General features: G+C 36.0%; 1 protein-coding gene across 3 annotated transcripts in view; it reads right to left on the bottom strand.

Moving 5' to 3' along the window:
- LOC107667719 (paired box protein Pax-2a-like) overlaps positions 1-9,472 on the bottom strand; it is a 36,544-nt gene extending 27,072 nt beyond the window's left edge. For all 3 annotated transcript variants that reach the window (XM_016459458.1, XM_016459447.1, XM_016459451.1), the window contains exons 1-5: positions 9,385-9,472; positions 7,949-8,114; positions 6,693-6,890; positions 3,536-3,615; positions 2,150-2,269 (exon numbers count right to left, since the gene is read on the bottom strand). In XM_016459458.1, coding sequence (XP_016314944.1) covers positions 2,150-2,269; positions 3,536-3,615; positions 6,693-6,890; positions 7,949-8,114; positions 9,385-9,427 — 607 coding nt within the window. In that variant the 5' untranslated portion in view covers positions 9,428-9,472. The remainder of the gene's footprint in view (positions 1-2,149; positions 2,270-3,535; positions 3,616-6,692; positions 6,891-7,948; positions 8,115-9,384) is intronic.
- Between the last annotated feature and the right edge of the window lie 10,408 nt (positions 9,473-19,880).

Here is a 19,880-nt window from a genome sequence, read left to right as displayed (position 1 = left end):
GAGTTTTGAGCAGTGTAGAGTAGCGCTTGTTTGTCATTTCTCCGATCACAAATGCAGACATGGTTTTATGTTTACACGGCCCGATGCAACGCAACGCTTAAAAAGACAGTATAAATCATTATAATGCGTAATTATGTCCCCACTGGATGCAACAAATGCCTCGTTTATAATCGGTTTTAATGTTTGTGTCTCGTCGCTCCGGCCGGACAGGGCATCACAGTATGGTAGGGCCGTAACATTTCCGTCACACGCTTGAGGTATTCGGCCAATCACAACGCACTGGATAGCTGGCCAATCAGAGCACACCTCGCTTTTCAGACCGATGAGCTTCGTAAAAATCGACGCGTTTCAGAAAGGCGGGGCATAGAGGAGAAACAATAATGCACAGTATGTGGAAAATAATGTGTTTTTTGAACCGCATAAACACATTTCATTACACCAAATACACAAAATAATGTTCTTTTTAGCAACATCATATGACCCCTTTAATCACCTATTGCCACGCATCATTTATGCCATACATAATCTCTCTAGAGCCACAAGAAAATGACATCATAACAACTCTGGCTTCTGATGACACCATATGAATGTACACTGTTCACAAAACCCTTCGACAGCAAAGACGGTGAGCTGTGACGTCAAAGTCAGCAGACAGGAAAACATGTAAGTGCATTTATAATTTCTCTTAGTTCTCGCTCACTCATTGTTGTACTATATTGCAACTTTTGAGGTAAAACTAGTCACTGGATTTGCCAAAAGGCATAAACTCTTTGAAAGATATGCAAAATTTTGTTTGAGATATGTAAAGTAATGTTATGTGGATATCCACAAGCAAAACTGTATATTTTAGTATATTTTGAATCATTTATATAATGTTTTATTAATGTTAGTTATTATTAATAAAATTAATATTAAATATTAATAATCATTTATATTGTGACTTAATATACAAAATATTTTAAAAGGTCAGAGTCTGTAAGGTTTTTACATATTTTTGAAAGAAGATTTTATGCTCAACAAGGCTGCATTTATTTGATCAAAAATACAGTAACAAAGTAATATTGTGAAATAGTATTACAATTTAAAATAACTTTTCTATTTGAATATATTTTAAAATGTAATTTATTAATGTATTGCAAAGCTCAATTTACAGCATCATTTGATCCTTCATGATCCTTAAATCACTCTAATATGCAGATTTTCTGCTCAAGAATCATCATTATTTTTATTATTATTATTATTATTATTATCAGTTGAAAATAGTTGTGCTGCTTCATATTTCAGTGGAAACTATTATGCATTAATGAATAGAAAGTTCAAAATAACATCATTTATTTGAAATAGAGACCTTTATAACATGATAAACATATTTACTGTCACTTCTGAACAATTTAATGCATCCTTGCTGAATAAAAGTATCACTATCTTTGAAAAAATAAATACATATATTGCATGTCAATCTGAAATCATACAATAAGTGGATGATCGTTGGCCAGAATTGGCTGCAAAGTTGACCAGATGTACGATAGTCAAATTAAGTGACGTGAGAGAGAGAGGTCCTCTTGTCGCTCTTGTTTGACTGAGTTTGTTAGTTGGCTACATCATCTTGACATGTAATTACTGAAGCTCTCTTAATCACTGCAGTGCAGATTAATAACGGGGGGCTCCTGTGGGGGTCACATCACCACATCAAACCCCTCTCTGCCTCCCTCTGAGTCACACACTTGATAAATACTGCACCCGATCATTACACATTCAAGGGCAATCTGCTCCAAATATTATATGCCAAAAATAAACTAAGTAGATTTAAACAGAAAACTGAGTATAATGCATAATACAAAAGCACAGTCATCAGATTCCAGGTATTTCTGCTTACTCAAATATACACCTCATATGCTCGCTTATGAACAGATAAATACAAATATAAATACTAAAATGTAACAATATTAATTCAATTAAAAATTAATATAAATATGAATAATTATGAAGTCAGACGTTTAATAATAATAATAATAATTGTTGTTGTTGTTGTTCATTAAAGTTGAAAAAATAAAAGGAATCCTATTGTTTGTAGCCCTGCATGGCTTCAGGAGTATTTGTCTGCGTGTCCTCCAAAAGAATGTGAACGAGAGAGAAACTGCAGACTTACCAGCATCTCTTTTCCTCTTTTCTCCATTGGAGCGAGGGATTCCCAGAATGCCGTTGATTGAGTAGGAGCCCACAGGGTCATTGGAGGAACTGGAGACTGGAGGAGATGCTGCACTGGGGACTATAAAGAGTGAAAGAGAGCGAGAGAGAAGGTAGATGATCTGTATAACATCACTTTAGAATCACTTATCTCTTGCATTTGATCTGTTTCCCAAAGATACTTTGGGGTTCAAAAGTCTGAGACCACTAGTGTTTTGGATTTTTCTACATTAATGCTCATTATTACAAATGACGCTATCAGCATAACAATTTAGATGTAAAAATGAACACAAACTCTCTTTTGCATAATAACAGCATGAACAAAAGCTGATGATCATATTCTCCAGCATGATTTGAGAGTATCTTAAGCTTCAATGAAAGCAAGAAAATCTGATGATCTGTCACATAATCAATGTTACTAATTTACCTGTATTTGATTAGTCACCTAAAATGTGCATAATCTTGTATAATTCTTCATTTTATGCCACTGAGTCTTAAAACCTTTTCTTTTTTATCCCCTAGTTTACATTTCACTGTTGTCTCAGAATTTTCCCCTACACTTTACATGATTTGGATATGATTTAGCTCTGCTAAGTATTTATGCTGATGTGCAGAAAATGTCTAATATTACCTAATGCTGAGTTCAAAAATGTTAATACAACCTTCCATCTCATACAGCCTTTTCACAAAATAAGAATGAAGATTTTTCAAATTATATAAATTCATGCACTTATTACAATAACAAAAGCAATCAACTAAAAAATTTATACAAAAAGTATACAAAATTAAAAAATTAATTTACAATCTGCAAAGACGTGGAAAAAAAATGGATTAGGCACAAAAGGATTTTCGGAATACATATGAAAATGGGCCAAGAATGAAACAAATAGTTGTAATCTGGCTCAGAGGAAGACAGAAATAATTTTTATGGTTGTTTTTCTGATATTTATGGCATTATACAACTGACTTTGGCATCTTACAAAGCAAAAACGCTAAGAAATGCATCATATTTTGAAAAAGTGTGATGTGCTCAAGCAAAACAGACTCAGCCCCCCAAAATTAGTAAAAAAAAAAAAAAAAAGTATTGGATTTCATTCAGCAAATATGATGCAGGGCCGTGAAACGAATTAAAAGATGATAAAAGTTTAGAGTGCATCTGTACTTTTGAACTAAACCGCTATGACATAGTAGGAAGGCATCTGATTGTGGTTTTTCTTCTGTCATCTGCTCCAGATGCAGGTAATATCCAGCTCCGAGCAGAACGCTTTGGCTCTTAATTTGATTTGGAGGGATGACCTTTTCCACAAAGGTCCAAAGATGGCCCCTGGAGTTAATGATGTGATCTTACCTATAGTGTGTCCTGGGGTGGAAAGAGACGTGCCATCTGGTGAGGGGTGAAACGGTTGCTGAACCTTCGTCCGAATGATCCTGCACAGTAAATACAGTACATTCACTTGCATGGAACTCCAGAGCCAATGCAGTGTGTCACTCTATGTCCGTCTGTCTCTCACTCATAATCTCAGATTTACTTTATATATCTCCGAGCAGACAGAACAGATAACCGCAGACACTCAGATCCCGTTTAGCCGAGCGAGAAGCAGACTCGCTGTACCTTTAAAGTGAGATATAGCAAAAAGCTCTCTGAGCTCTTTTGCCTTGAGTGATCTTGCAAACAAAGCATGAAATCACAACAATTCACCTCGATAATCGTCCTCTGTGTGTGTGTGTGTGTGTGTGTGTGTGTTTCGGTCCTGAGGAGAGCCTCAGGCTGGGTTCTAGCGTGGATGAGGTTCTATTGATCTAGACTCTAGGATAAAAAGTTCTGAATTAGCCACATGGGTACCGGGATGCAAATGGAAAGCTATAAATTATATGTGACAGGAAAGCAATAGTTGCTCAGTGCGGTGTACAAGCTTACGCCAGCATTTGATTCTGTTAATCTGAACAACACTTTGGAAAAAAGGCCCTCTGTCACGCTCATTTGTAAACTTTAGATCTATTCATCACCAGCGGCATTGCTTCGGTTTCAGCAGACACATGCAAACAAATGCATTGTAAGCGAAGAGTTTGTGCTGCATGCAAAAACCATGCTTTTTTTGTATGTGACGTATTTTTCATTTCATGCCTCATGAAGATTATTGATTGTAAAAATATTTAGAATAGACCGCGGATACTATTCAAAGTGCAAATTTATTTCCATTAAAATGAGTGTGCTGCTAATATTGATATCTGCGGAAATAAACATCAGCTTTAGGGATGTATCCTCGGGGCATTGAAACAGAGAATGGAAAGAACGTGCAGTGACAACATATCAATATTATATTTCATTTCTCTCTTTAAAACCATAGTTTGACCCCCTCGTATGGCCTGGGGAGAATAAATCCGCAGACTTTATCCACAATCTATGTTTCTGCTATCGAATAAGTCATTTGGAAGAGTGAATTAATGTCTGGGTTGTGTCTGAAAATCCTCGGAAGAAATATTAAAATTGCTTTACATGTGAATCAATAATATTGAGCGCCGTTGAGGAGGTTTTTATAAGTCTGGCGGTTTCGGTGCTGCCACTTGTTGGCTGTGGAGACACTTTAGTACAACAGAAACTCTGTAACACTTAATAATGTATGTTAAAGAAAAGTGTTGCGAGTCTGAACATCAACCTCATGTTGTCAACAGGCCCGGTCTCAGTTTGCACACACAACTAGAGCTTTTTTCTTTAATGCAACATTTTGCTTTAATGAATAAAGCACAAGATGTTGCAGGTGCAACTGATTCTCTTATTGTACACCCAAAATTGAATGCATCCGCAAACTCTTCTTTGCAAGTTGCAAGCTGACTTTTATCAGAATTCCCATATATCTTATATTAACAGATTCAGCTTGGTTTTGGCCTTATTAAATAATCCTTATTCATTGCTTCATGCGTAAGTATATCAACATACTGTTAAGTATAAACAGACGTAAAGGTGGAATAAATGATAAGGTATTGCTAATACATTCTTTAAAAAGGAGTCACTTTTGCCTGCATTCATATTTTACTTCCCCTCATAAACAAAGACCTGTTTCCTGTTTCAAAATAGCCAGACTGAATTCAATTAGATTTTAGAGACGTTTAAGGGCTTGGGTAATAACATTAACGTACGTTTTGCATTTATCTCACAAGTTCATGTCAAAAGCCCTTTTTAGGTGACCATGAGGCATGAAATGAATTTTTTTCTAGCCTTCTCTTCTGTTGTGTGAGGCGCTCTATTCTTCACCATCGACTCATTAAAATGTAATGCAGAGTCTGGTTTTATGGAAGAGTGAACCAAAGTTCAGCGCCTCACTGCTTCTTTTTACCGGTTTGATTTTCCACACAAGTCTAACACACCACCCTAAACCACCATTTTAAGGATGTAAATAGGATCATATTGGATAATGGAGTATGCATACTGCAGATTTCCCATATTTGTAGGCTAGGTGGTATATTATCGATCATCATTCCAGTTGGAACAAAACAAAAAATGTTAAAAGTAAAACCTTGTGAATTATTAAAAAAAAATCACACTTTCATTATATTATTTCACAGCAGTATTTCCACATTAAGAATGCATTTTCTAGACTATTCATTTCTACACAAATAAGCAATACTGTTAGTCTCTAATTTTGATCATTTAGGAAACTGAAAATGATGAAATATGAAAACTCCAGTCTTCTTTTTAATATAGATTATTTTAGCAAACAGAAGGAGCAGATAAATAGCAAACTCTAATAGAGCAGCTCTGTGTCTCTTTTACCAGGTCTGATCGCCCTTCATTGATCGGTTTTCACTCGCTCAGATGAGATTTTAGAGCTTCAGTCCGTCATTGTTGCGGTAGTTTGAAGCAGGGGATTGAGTTTCATACACAAGACCACCGGCAAAGCCACAGCACAGAGCTATTTACTGCAATAATGGACAGCCTAATATTCACCAAAATGCATTATAATGAATTGCAGAGCATTTTTACTTCAAAACAAGCGATTTTAAATAAATGTATTGGAAATAATTTCCATTTTTGTCCCCTTTAACGAATGGTGTTCAGACGGTTCGATTGAAGTTTATACTGTATTTTTTATTATTATTTTTTTTTATTAATGATTTGTAATTTTCTAATAAGTCGATGGGCGTCAAATGAATTAGTTTTGCATTTAAATATAGGTACGTTTCAAATATTTGCGGGTTAATTCAATTTAAAGTTTTAAAAGCCACGATTAGAATTTAGTCAAGGTGCGCTTTCATCTGAGCTGGTAACCATAGCGACCGTCCGCTTCTCGACCACTTTCAGGTAAGATCAGTTATCGGGACAAAACACAAACAGACTATTGTCAAATAACTTTATTGCAGATTTACACAGAGGCTAAGATTGTTAAAAAAAACTTCTTGACGGAAGCCAGAAACGCCAAAGACGTTTTCTCTCGAAAATTACTGACCCAAAAAGAAGACTGAATTATTGGCACATCAGTTATTGATAAATGACTGGGTTTCCTCACCTGTTTATGGAGGAGACGCTGGGGACGGTGTCGTTATCGCAGATGCCATCCGCCAGCAGCCTGTCCCGGATCTCCCAGGCGAACATGGTGGGATTCTGGCGCTTATAGTCCGCTATTTTATCCACCACCTTCGGCGTGGCCACTTTAGGTTTGGATCCTCCGATGACTCCAGGCTTTATGCTGCCAGTCTCATAATATCTGCAGAAACAACTGTAAATCTGATTTTCCTAACCTGACCAAACCTAATGACAATAAACAACAGATGCGTGCTAACAAATCCATGAAAATGTTCTATCTAAGCTACTTAACACGGCCCATAGCAGCACTAGTAGGAAATTATCATATGATTAGAATACTAATTTAAAATTTTGCGCAGCAGGACATTAAACAGCCCATCTGTTTTAGTTACCCACTTATTAATCTAAGATGAAGAGAGAGAGAAAAAAATCTATTTGAAATGGAATTCTATACTGGGATGACCAAACTACAATAAGCTAAACTGAAATCAATTTATGTTAGAAACATTTTTGGATGAATAAATCAATGTATTATGAAATCCATTATTTATTATATTTAATAACATGGACAGGCAATGAATGAACAAGCTCATTAGCATTTCTACTTCTAGTTTTTGACCTTGTTGAAATAGCCTGAACTGCCATATTCATTTTATTTTAATAATTCGTCATTTTAAAACATTCAAATCATTGGTCAAATAATACATTTTTAAGCACGTATAGCCCCAGACCAAAATAATTTAATTGGCCCTTTTATCTAAAATAAAAGGCATTTAAAGCACTTTTGGAATTTTATAGTCTGAGATGGAAACCCTTTTATAATTAAAATCATGGATCTTTAGCTCAAGTGATTAGTTTGGTTTAGTTGATTTCAAATTGGGTAACAATCAGGGGAAACGCAAACTTGCATGATTCTCAATTCTGCGCTGTTAATAAGAGCAAATGCTTTCATTTTATTTTCTTCGACAGTATGTTGGATAGTTCGTCTTGTGCTCAAACTAAAACTATTGCAGTACGTTGCTAATTCTATTAAAATTAGTATCCATCCAGTGTGTTGTGAGCTCATCGGGAGACTACGTTAATATTTCTACTTTTAAAATTTGATTGTAAGTTAGTGAAGGTTAAAAAAAAATGTGAAAAACGACACAAAGCACCTGGAACATACTCTTTACATCAACTGCTGCGTTGCTCTTTAATGCGACGTCTTGCACTGAGTAAATCTCATGTTTAGGGTCTCACCTGCCCAGGATCTTGCTGACGCAGCCGTGACTGACCCTCAGCTGTCTGGAGATGTCACAGGGTCGGACCCCTTGATGCGCGAGCTCCACGATTCTCTGGCGCACGACGTCAGGTAAAGGCCTTCCGTTCACGAACATCCCGCCCAGCTGGTTCACTCCCCCGTGCCCTATACAGGAGACAACAGCAACAAACACCCACAACATAACATTACATACAGGCCGTCAGTGACGTGCGTCACATTCGCCCAATTAACAAAAGGCGCGTTCTGTGCGGCCACACGCGAGTTAGAAAACGCAAGAAAGGTTAACTGCAATCAACCGCACTTTGTGCTAATGAATCCCTGACTCTACTCACATCAAGTCACGGAATAAACAGACGAAAACGAATATATGCAATGATAAAATAATTCTGCATAACCGATCTGCATTATTTGGGTTTATAGATATACACATACACACAGCAAAAACATGCACAAACATATACGATATTATATTTTATTATATTAGTTAATTTACAATATTATTATTATTATTACTCCATTTTATTTTCTATAATAATATTTTAAAACTTTGCAATATTATATGCAAATGCATTTATATTTATTATACAAAAAGAAATGCATATATAAATATATCTATTTCTAAATATAAATATGTTTTGTATATATTCTATCTCTAAATCCATTGTAGATGTAACACAGATGCGTAAATATAATGACTGTCAGTAGCATTTTTTAAGCGTTTCACAAATTCTCCACAGGGTCGAAAATGTAACATTTATTATTATATGTGTTTTCTAGTGAAGTACATTAAACTCCTGTCCGGGTTGTTGAAACAATACTGGGGTTTGTTACTCGTAGGTGACCGATTAAATTACACGAGCATTTATTGTTTTCATTCCCTAGATATAAATTATTAAACAGTTTTGTTTGATCACGTTACATATTGTTATTCTCAATTGATTGTTTTTCTAAAAACATTCCATTTTGATTCAATTAAAAGCCCAAAGCTTGATGCAGAACCATTTAGCAATCTCATGTTATATTTTCAAATTTACAGTTTTTGCTTTGAAAAATCACGAATATTTACTGCTTTAAATCGAAGTGGAATTTTCGCAATATTATCAATATTTTGGTATTTTTTAATTCATTGCATTCGCGTTCTTTTTTGTAAATAAAAATGCAAAAAAACGCATGTTTTAATTTCCACCACCAACCACACGCAGGCACATTTATCTCGATTATTAACCGAGTTCTTTAATGTTTCTGTTTTATATTGATTTATTTATTATCTTATTTCCCCTAAATGCAATATAAGAACAGTGTCATTTTTTATCTTTTTTTTTATCCGGAAGCCTAATAATTTCCTGTTCCAGTGAGGATCTTAATTGGCTCAAACGTGAAAGACATTCTCCAGATAAACTCCAGTGTAACTCACGGTGCATGGAGGAGAAGGGGTCTGCCTTACAGTGAATATCCATCGGATAACAGAGAAAAGACAGGTAATCAACTGAAGTCGCCGTCTCGTCTTTCTTACACACCAGCACAACTGAAAGAAACGAAGATTTAAGGTGAATCCAGCCGAGGAAAGAGGCGAACTTCGGAAAGTTACAGATGGACGCAGGATTTGTCAGGTGTCAGACATGACCGTGCGTTCTAGGTCAGAACAAAGTGCTCTCAAAGCAATAAATGCTTAAATGTTTTCAGCACGCATGCTTTCCCCAGAACTCGTTTTCCAGCGTTTGTCCCATCCATTCGCGTGTTAATATCTCTTATATCCCGGTGGTCTCGGTTAGCAGGTGCGGGGCTGCTGGGTTTGGGTTCTGCGCATGGATGACAGATAGCAGAACCATTGGAGACTGCGGGTTTCCTGTGCCCAGCTTTCCCTCAATAACAACACGGTGCGTTCGCACGCGCGCACGGCCCGGGACTGAAGGACTTGGGTCGCTCGTGTTGGTTTGTAAAAGCTCCAGCCCCCTCCTTTACGCAGACCCCCTTTCGCCACTATGGATGAGTGTATCAGACAAAGGCAGTAGATTCCAGCACTTTGTGATTCGCTCAGATGAAGCTCCATCCGCCTGTCACTCCAAAAGGGGAGGGAGAAACTCGGCGCCTCTGAATGAATGAGCGTTTAGCGGAAATTGAGCGAGGATGAAAGCTAATCATTTGCTTTTCTTTGTGATATAATCGTTTACGACTTATGAGGAACTCCGTCAAATCAGAATTGCGTATTGTCTTCCATGTTCGCAATGAATCGTATAAATTCTGTAACGAATAACAAACGAGCGCACAGGTAATAAGACGCGTAAAATGAGCATTTGTATTAAATTAACCTTCACCTTCAGTCAGCATCTCACAGTAACACTCAGAATAAATGCGCACAGCTGTGGCCTCCGAAAAAATAGGCCAAATACGCATCATGCTGGAAAAGCACAGCTCTAATGTCATTAATGGAGAGGTCGATGGTGTGATTATGGTTTGATTTAAACACCATCTTGTTCTGATTTGCTGCGCTCGTCTCTGCGGTGAGCAGCTTTGGATCCGGTAAGACTGACAGAGGCTGACTGTAGGTGGCGCTATATCGTCTCCAAATCCTCCGGAAACTAAAAAAGAAAAAAAAAAAGAAAAATTAATATATGGTAGTATACATAATGGTTAAAATACATGTTTAATATATATATATATATATATATATATATATATCGTTACAAAATTTGAGGCAAAAGAAAATATTACATCTTTGAAATTATGTTGTATTGTATTGTATTCTCTTCATTGCAAGGCAGCACTGTATTGTTACTGTATTAGTTCTAATTCTGTCGTACTTAATTTACAGTCTCAATTCAGGTTTTGTAGGTGTTAGGTAAAAGTAAATATATATTTGTAAATATTATAGGCTATATTATTCCTATAAGAAATGCAAATGCAGCTGTTTTATCATAGGCTATAAATATCAGAATATTCTTTAAATTTAAGTTCGATACTTCGGGGTTGGCCTCTTTCAGACACACCTGGACAAAAAAGAAAAAAAAGTACGTGTTCAGTGTTTGATGTTGTGCCTGTAATTTACAAGAGTGAATTTCCGTGCGACTTCCCTCAGAGATCTGCCATAAAAAACACTTTGCTTTATGAGAAAGCAAATATAATAAACGAATACTGAATTGCAGATTTGATGGGAGTCATTCTAAATTAAATAAAAATAATTACAAATTAAATAATTAAACATATTTAACTACAAAATGTGATTTCAAGATTTGGAAGGGTTTAAGTGGAATTTATGGAAAATGATCATTTTATTTAAAATATTAATGCACGCAGTATTACCTCGTGCATTATTTAACAATGTTTTTTAGAATGTATTTTATGTTTGGTTATTTCATGGTGATATTTTATAAACAAAGAATGAAATACTCGCTGCCACTATAAAGACTGCAGAAAGCGGCAGTAAAGTGGAAATATTTTGGACGGATCTCTGAGGGACGCAGGGGGCAAGTCGGCTAGTCTGCCTCCTAGTTAGGTTAGAGGATGATTTTTCTTTCTCCTGGTGTTTTTGGAGGAGCTTCTGGTACAATATGTAGCACTGCGGGCTCTAATTTCCCCCTCCGTTGCACACCTTCCCCAAAGCTAGGGTTTTTTTTCTCTCTCTCTGTGAGACCCCCTCCCAGCCTTTCCCCCTGCCCTTGTGCTCTCTGCGTTTTTCGCTCTTTTTTTTGTAGACTTCTAAAATTAAGTGTTAGTGTTTCTGTCACCCTTGGAGAAATTTCACACTGAATTTGAGCAGACACTGTAAATCATAGCAGGACTCGGCGTTATGTGTTTGAGTCCGTCAGGGTTTCAGATAGGCCAAATGTATTAAAAGCATTCAAACAGCAATAAACTGAATCGTACATAACCATTAATGGATCTACTATAAATAAATTAAAACATAAAACGAATTAAAAAATATATTAATTACATAAATAAAATATATATATTTAACAGTTTAATGTCACTCTTACATAGCTATTTATAGTAACAGTAATATTAACACTATGGGTACAAATCCCAACTTGGGTCGCTCGGGTTGGTTTGTAAAAGCTCCAGCCCCCTCCTTTACGCGGACCCCTTTCGCCACTATGGATGAGTGTATCAGACAAAGGCAGTAGATTCCAGCACTTTGTGATTCGCTCAGATGAAGCTCCATCCGCCTGTCACTCCAAAAGGGGAGGGAGAAACTCGGCGCCTCTGAATGAATGAGCGTTTAGCGGAAATTGAGCGAGGATGAAAGCTAATCATTTGCTTTTCTTTGTGATATAATCGTTTACGACTTATGAGGAACTCCGTCAAATCAGAATTGCGTATTGTCTTCCATGTTCGCAATGAATCGTATAAATTCTGTAACGAATAACAAACGAGCGCACAGGTAATAAGACGCGTAAAATGAGCATTTGTATTAAATTAACCTTCACCTTCAGTCAGCATCTCACAGTAACACTCAGAATAAATGCGCACAGCTGTGGCCTCCGAAAAAATAGGCCAAATACGCATCATGCTGGAAAAGCACAGCTCTAATGTCATTAATGGAGAGGTCGATGGTGTGATTATGGTTTGATTTAAACACCATCTTGTTCTGATTTGCTGCGCTCGTCTCTGCGGTGAGCAGCTTTGGATCCGGTAAGACTGACAGAGGCTGACTGTAGGTGGCGCTATATCGTCTCCAAATCCTCCGGAAACTAAAAAAGAAAAAAAAAAAGAAAAATTAATATATGGTAGTATACATAATGGTTAAAATACATGGTTTAATATATATATATATATATATATATATATATATCGTTACAAAATTTGAGGCAAAAGAAAATATTACATCTTTGAAATTATGTTGTATTGTATTGTATTCTCTTCATTGCAAGGCAGCACTGTATTGTTACTGTATTAGTTCTAATTCTGTCGTACTTAATTTACAGTCTCAATTCAGGTTTTGTAGGTGTTAGGTAAAAGTAAATATATATTTGTAAATATTATAGGCTATATTATTCCTATAAGAAATGCAAATGCAGCTGTTTTATCATAGGCTATAAATATCAGAATATTCTTTAAATTTAAGTTCGATACTTCGGGGTTGGCCTCTTTCAGACACACCTGGACAAAAAAGAAAAAAAAGTACGTGTTCAGTGTTTGATGTTGTGCCTGTAATTTACAAGAGTGAATTTCCGTGCGACTTCCCTCAGAGATCTGCCATAAAAAACACTTTGCTTTATGAGAAAGCAAATATAATAAACGAATACTGAATTGCAGATTTGATGGGAGTCATTCTAAATTAAATAAAAATAATTACAAATTAAATAATTAAACATATTTAACTACAAAATGTGATTTCAAGATTTGGAAGGGTTTAAGTGGAATTTATGGAAAATGATCATTTTATTTAAAATATTAATGCACGCAGTATTACCTCGTGCATTATTTAACAATGTTTTTTAGAATGTATTTTATGTTTGGTTATTTCATGGTGATATTTTATAAACAAAGAATGAAATACTCGCTGCCACTATAAAGACTGCAGAAAGCGGCAGTAAAGTGGAAATATTTTGGACGGATCTCTGAGGGACGCAGGGGGCAAGTCGGCTAGTCTGCCTCCTAGTTAGGTTAGAGGATGATTTTTCTTTCTCCTGGTGTTTTTGGAGGAGCTTCTGGTACAATATGTAGCACTGCGGGCTCTAATTTCACCCTCCGTTGCACACCTTCCCCAAAGCTAGGGTTTTTTTTCTCTCTCTCTGTGAGACCCCCTCCCAGCCTTTCCCCCTGCCCTTGTGCTCTCTGCGTTTTTCGCTCTTTTTTTTGTAGACTTCTAAAATTAAGTGTTAGTGTTTCTGTCACCCTTGGAGAAATTTCACACTGAATTTGAGCAGACACTGTAAATCATAGCAGGACTCGGCGTTATGTGTTTGAGTCCGTCAGGGTTTCAGATAGGCCAAATGTATTAAAAGCATTCAAACAGCAATAAACTGAATCGTACATAACCATTAATGGATCTACTATAAATAAATTAAAACATAAAACGAATTAAAAAATATATTAATTACATAAATAAAATATATATATTTAACAGTTTAATGTCACTCTTACATAGCTATTTATAGTAACAGTAATATTAACACTATGGGTACAAATCCCACCTGAGGACGTGCAACTGAAAAACAAAAGTCTGCAAGCAATGCGAAGTAAAATGTAAAATCTTTAAAAAACATTTTGAGACTTAATTTCATTAGGGCCTTGCTTCACTGACAGTGAGTAATCCATCTTCTCTCCGGCGCTGTTCAGAGTCTCTCCAGACACAGACGGGAACCACACACACACATCCCTAAGATGGATCTCTCCGTTCGTTCCGGCTCTCCTCTGTTCTGCTGAGCAGTGAGGAAGCTCGTTTTGCCAGAGGTGAAGATCTTTCCTCGTTCTCTCAGCCTCCCGTTCTCATGGTAACGTCACTGATCGATCAGAGCACCGCGCGCTTCATTAGCGAGCATCAGCAGAAGTGAGTCTGACTCCGAGCGACTCTGTTAAGCTATCAGCTATGGTTATGCATCTTATGGAATGGTTAAGAGTTCGTCTATGTTACAGCTGCTTTAAGTAGTTTAATTCGATTATTTCTGTCACGGTGAACTATTGTGAATATGTGCGTGCATATGAACGTCACACGGAAGTCAAACGTGTTAGAATGTTCATAAATATTTATTTATAAAATATTATTCTTATTAGATTAGATTTTTCGAACTTTTATTCCCTTCGTAATTATATATATATTTTTAATTAATTTATTATTTTATAAAATACTTTAGTGACAGTTATGGACACATTAACGCGGCTTAATTTTTGAACTTTTAAACTTAAAGTGAAATTACAACCTTTTGACTAACTAAACCCTAAAACGATTGGCGTAGAAAGACATAATGAAACCCTGAACTCAAAAGGAAAGTGTAAAGTAAAGGCATTTGGGTCCCGAGCTTGTGTTGTGAGGGGACAGATGGAGGCTTCACGCAAGAGATTGATTCTGCGCTCGCTTTTAATTTCGACATAATTAATTAGATCATTACAACAGTTTTCCATTGATCTTGCCATTTAGGCCCAAAATTAAAAGGTGAATCAGTTAGCTGTTAGATATATGTTGTCTATTAACAAAATGCATATTAAATAAATGGAAACACGCACACGCACACACAATGCATATGTAATTATCTGCTTCCCAGAGAAATGTGCACGCAGACAGCAGAGCTATATATAGGCATATATACTGAAAATATTAGTGTGACAAAAATGCATTAATTCATTCATTCATTCATTGTTAAATGAAATTTATAATGTAACAACGCAATGAAACTTAAAAAATAAATAAATAAACAATTAAGGTAAATGTTTTTAAAGTATGTAAAAATGAAAAATAACAACAACAATAATAATGATAATAATAAGAACAAGATATTAATATTATATACCATAATATTTATTATTATTATTATTATTTCTGATCGATAAAATCAGTCTGAAGTATATCAGTTTGACATGAGGAGTGTCTGTGTTCAGCACGTGTTGTCTAAGTACATTCACAGGCCATTTAAAGTTACTGCCTCCCATGAAAAGCATCAAAATCACGCCGAGAAATGAAAGTTCAATATTTAACTTTTACTGCTGTTCAGCCCACGTTTTAGATCATAAACCTGATTTCGCAGAAATATGCCTTTTAGAGGCCAGTCGTAAAACGCAAGACGCTGAAAATATAAATTAGGAAACGAAATGAGAAATTCTTCACAGATGAAAACACAGCAGGATGACGATCTTCCGTCTCTCGGTCCCTCCTTCTTGCTATCTTTTTATCTCTTTAATAACCAAAATCAAAGTAGCGAGGAATATATAATATAACATAATATATTATAATATAATAAATATCATATAATATAATATATTTATGCATGTGCTTATTTTGTGACACAAAAGCAGAAAAAAGTCTTAAAATAACTCTTAAATAAAAATAAAAATGAAGAAACACCTAATATAGTGCAGCTCAGGTCATGCTCTGCTTTATGGCTTTATTTTGCTCATCCCGAAGTGTCCCACAGGCTAATAATCAGGTTAATCTGTCTGATATTAAGCACACTAGGGAGGTAAAATCCAGCACATGAGAGTCAGTGGTTCATACAATATGCAGATTTAGAAAGAATTCCTAAATGTGCCCTGAAGTGTTTAAATATAAATAGTGTTGAGGTTATGCCTGGCTTTTTCACTGCTGCTGTCAAGGGAAAATGGAAAAGTCCAAGTCCTTAAACTGTTCATGCTTTACTGGTCAAACTTGTCTCTCATCTGAACTAAAAAAGTGTTCTTGTCAAACGAGCAGATCTCAAATCAGACGTTAGATTAATCGACTCTGCGTTTTATTAGGCATTGATTATATAGTCACTAGCTAATGATGTGAAGTCTGAAGATGGTGACAGACCAGTTTTCCCAGCGCATGCCCTAAAGCAGGTCCATAGTGCCTCTGTGTGTGCGTGTCTCACACAGCTGCGCTTTTCTGAAGCGACAAAAAACAGCTTTTTTGCACCCTGGTACAATATGGGAACCAGCCCGTCTGTCCTAGTCGGCCCTTGGGCATCATCTCTCATCCGTGTGGCCCGTGGCATCAGACACACTCTCTTCTAGAGCCTGTAGTTATGCTAATACTCTCATCATTTATCCGGACACAAACATTCCACTATTGTGTGAATAATTTGTAATTAATTCTTTAAAAGGGGAACAGATGAGTGTCCGCCTCTATCTGAGAGATTATGCTTTGACAGGTAAATAAATACATGTGTTTTTCTATGAGAATGAATAATTAGACTCTTGAAATGTACTGTCTGTCTTTCTCCGTTTCTCATGTAGCTTCTTATATTTGCATACAACATGTGCTTTTTATGGATAAGACAAGCAATTTTTGTTATGAGATATAATAAGAAATAAAATAATCATTATTTCTTCGATATTTAGTGTAGACTTCTGTTGAAGTTTCAAACTTCTCAGATTTTTTCTCCTGATAAAAAGATGCCAGATTTTCTATTTCACTAATTGTTTTGTGTATTTTTTTGTCATTTTTATTATTTTTTTTATATGTCCATATAGTTTTATAATTTATTTCACTTTTAGTTTTTGTTATTTTACATCAAGTTAAACTAAATGAAAATGAGAAATGTTTCATTGGCAACTTGTTTTTAATAAGTTTAACTTTTTAAGTTTTTAAGGTTTTCTTTCAGTTCGTTTTTTTATTACAAATATTTTTTTTAAGTTTTAGTTTGTTAACTATAGTAACTCTATAGGAAAAACACCTAAAATCATGTAATGTTTTTGAGTCTCTTCTGCGCAACAAGGCTGCATTTATTTGATCAAAAATAGTAATATTGTTAAATATTATTACTATTTTAAATAAGTGATTTCTATTTGAATATATTTTAAAATGTAATTTATTTGTATATATATTATTAATTTATTTTTTTAACTTACTGACCCCAAACGTTTTGAACAATATATAAGAATAAATTATGTTATAAATATCCCCAGGTATTTAATATTTTTTTTAAGTTTTAGTTTGTTAACTATAGTAACTCTATAGGAAAAACACCTAAAATCATGTAATGTTTTTGAGTCTCTTCTGCGCAACAAGGCTGCATTTATTTGATCAAAAATAGTAATATTGTTAAATATTATTACTATTTTAAATAAGTGATTTCTATTTGAATATATTTTAAAATGTAATTTATTCCAGTGATGCAAAGCTGAATTTTCAGTATAATTTCTCTAGTCTTCAGTGTCACATGATTCTTTAGATATATGTTGATTTGTTTGTTAAAGAAAAACAGAAACGTGTCTTCTTCTTAACGGTGTCCCGTTTGATCAAATGAATGCATCCATGCTGAAAAAAAGTATAGGTTTAAAGTTTACTTTGAAGGCAGTAAGATTTTGCTGACTACCCTTTTCAATAGTTCTGATGCCAGCAGTGTGCATGCAATGCCTCAAAATCCTGCCTACATAGTCAGCTCACTAAGTTTTGGACCTGAACCCTTTTGTCTCCATTGCTCTAACTTCAGTCTGCATTTCGTTCATTTTACAAAACACACTGACACAAGTTAAGTGACAGCAGTATTCTTTCTCTGAGATCAGAGTTAAACCACCAAGATCAATTACAATTAGACTCTGACCATTTATTACCCATAAGTCTGTGGTGTGAATCTAACCTGTGAACTCCGGAGCGGGCGGCCCAATATGGCGTCCACGGGGCGGCACTCAGCGGCGCAATCAGTCCATCACGAGTAATTAAGTGCCCCCTCCGTCGGCGTGATGCAACTCTCTCTCCGCTCTCATCCATCCTGTGACACGGAGGCCGGCGGAGGAAACGAGCTCTCGTTCATCATTCCTCCCTCACTCCCAACTCACACAAACAAACAAATAAACACATAAACAGCCCATTACCGCCAGTCTCAGGCCTCAGCGAGCTCACGTACGGAATGATGATGTTTTTCCTCCATACAAACGTGTCTGTGTTCTGAAGGAGCTCGGCTGGTTTTTGTGGTGAATCTGTTGAGCGCTGTCTACGGCTCAGTGCTCGGTCTGACAGGCGTCTCAGCACAGCTGTATTCTGTGTGTGTGTGTGTGTGTGTGTGTGTGTGTGGGCTGTACACATGCTTTAACACTTGTTTGCTGTTCTCGTCTCATCTCAGGGTCTCACCTGTGCCAGGTAAACATCTGCTGCCGGCTCCCAGCAGGCATAGTTCTGGGTGGGGGCGTGGCATGCTCGTCTTGTGTGGCGGTGCTGCAGGTGGGCTCCGGCGGCTCGAGGGACTCATAGAGTTATTAACAGGTAAACAGGGCAGGAATGGCACACCGGTGGAATCAACCCCGCCAGCCTGAAGGAAGAGAAAAATTGATGTCGTTCAGCTCCACCTACTGTAATTATCACCCAATAGAAAACCTGCATTTGAAGCATAAACAATGCTGTTCATATGCTGTTTGGGGTCAGTAAAGTTTAAAAAAATATTTATATTCTATTCAGCAAAGATGCATTAAACTGATAAAAAGTGACAGTAAAGATATTTATAACATTTATGCTGTTGTTTTGAACTTTCTATACGTCAAAGAATTAAAAAAAATAATATGTATGATGATTTCTACAAAATATTCGACAGCACAACTGTTTTCAACAAAATGTTTCTTGAGCAGCAAATCAGCATATTAGAATGATTTCTAAAATATCATGTGACACTGTGAAGACTGGAGTACTGATGCCAAAAAGTCAGCTTTGATCACAGGAATAAATGGCATTTTACAAATATATTCACATAGAAAACAGCTCTTTTAAATTGTAATAATAATTCACAGTTTTTTATATACTGTTTTTGTACTATATTTTCAAATAAATAATAAATAGCAATAAGAGACACTTTTATGCATATATATAATATATATATACATACATACATACAGTATTTTATATATATTATTGCAGACACACACACACACACACACACACACACACACACACTGTCTGCTGCAGACTGCGGCCAGCTGATCTTGGAAAATTAAGCATTTTTTTGTGAAAATCTTGTTATCATTTCCAGTTTTGTGAATAACAATCACTCTAACAAAGCATCTCGCAATCGGCAAGCAACAAATGCATAATTGGATTCAAAATTATATATAGACCACATCCAACTTCTCTCTGGGGTTTATTGTTCACTCTATTTCTCTCTACGGACGGTTTTCACAGACCGTGATGGCGCATTTCTACAATTACTTGAAATTTTTTACATTTTCATTTAAAAAGAAATTAATGTACATTTACGCCACTATAGTATCTTGGCCAAGCGGCAACCTCCCGCTCTCTCTCGTGAAGCCAACACGGAAGTGACTTAAACTGTAATTCGTCAACTGGCA

Source organism: Sinocyclocheilus anshuiensis, unplaced genomic scaffold, assembly GCF_001515605.1.
Source record: "Sinocyclocheilus anshuiensis isolate Anshui unplaced genomic scaffold, SAMN03320099.WGS_v1.1 scaffold493, whole genome shotgun sequence".
NCBI classification, from domain to species: Eukaryota; Metazoa; Chordata; class Actinopteri; order Cypriniformes; family Cyprinidae; genus Sinocyclocheilus; species Sinocyclocheilus anshuiensis.
Note: the sequence above shows the minus strand (reverse complement) of the source record. Positions and strands in the feature narration are given on the sequence as shown.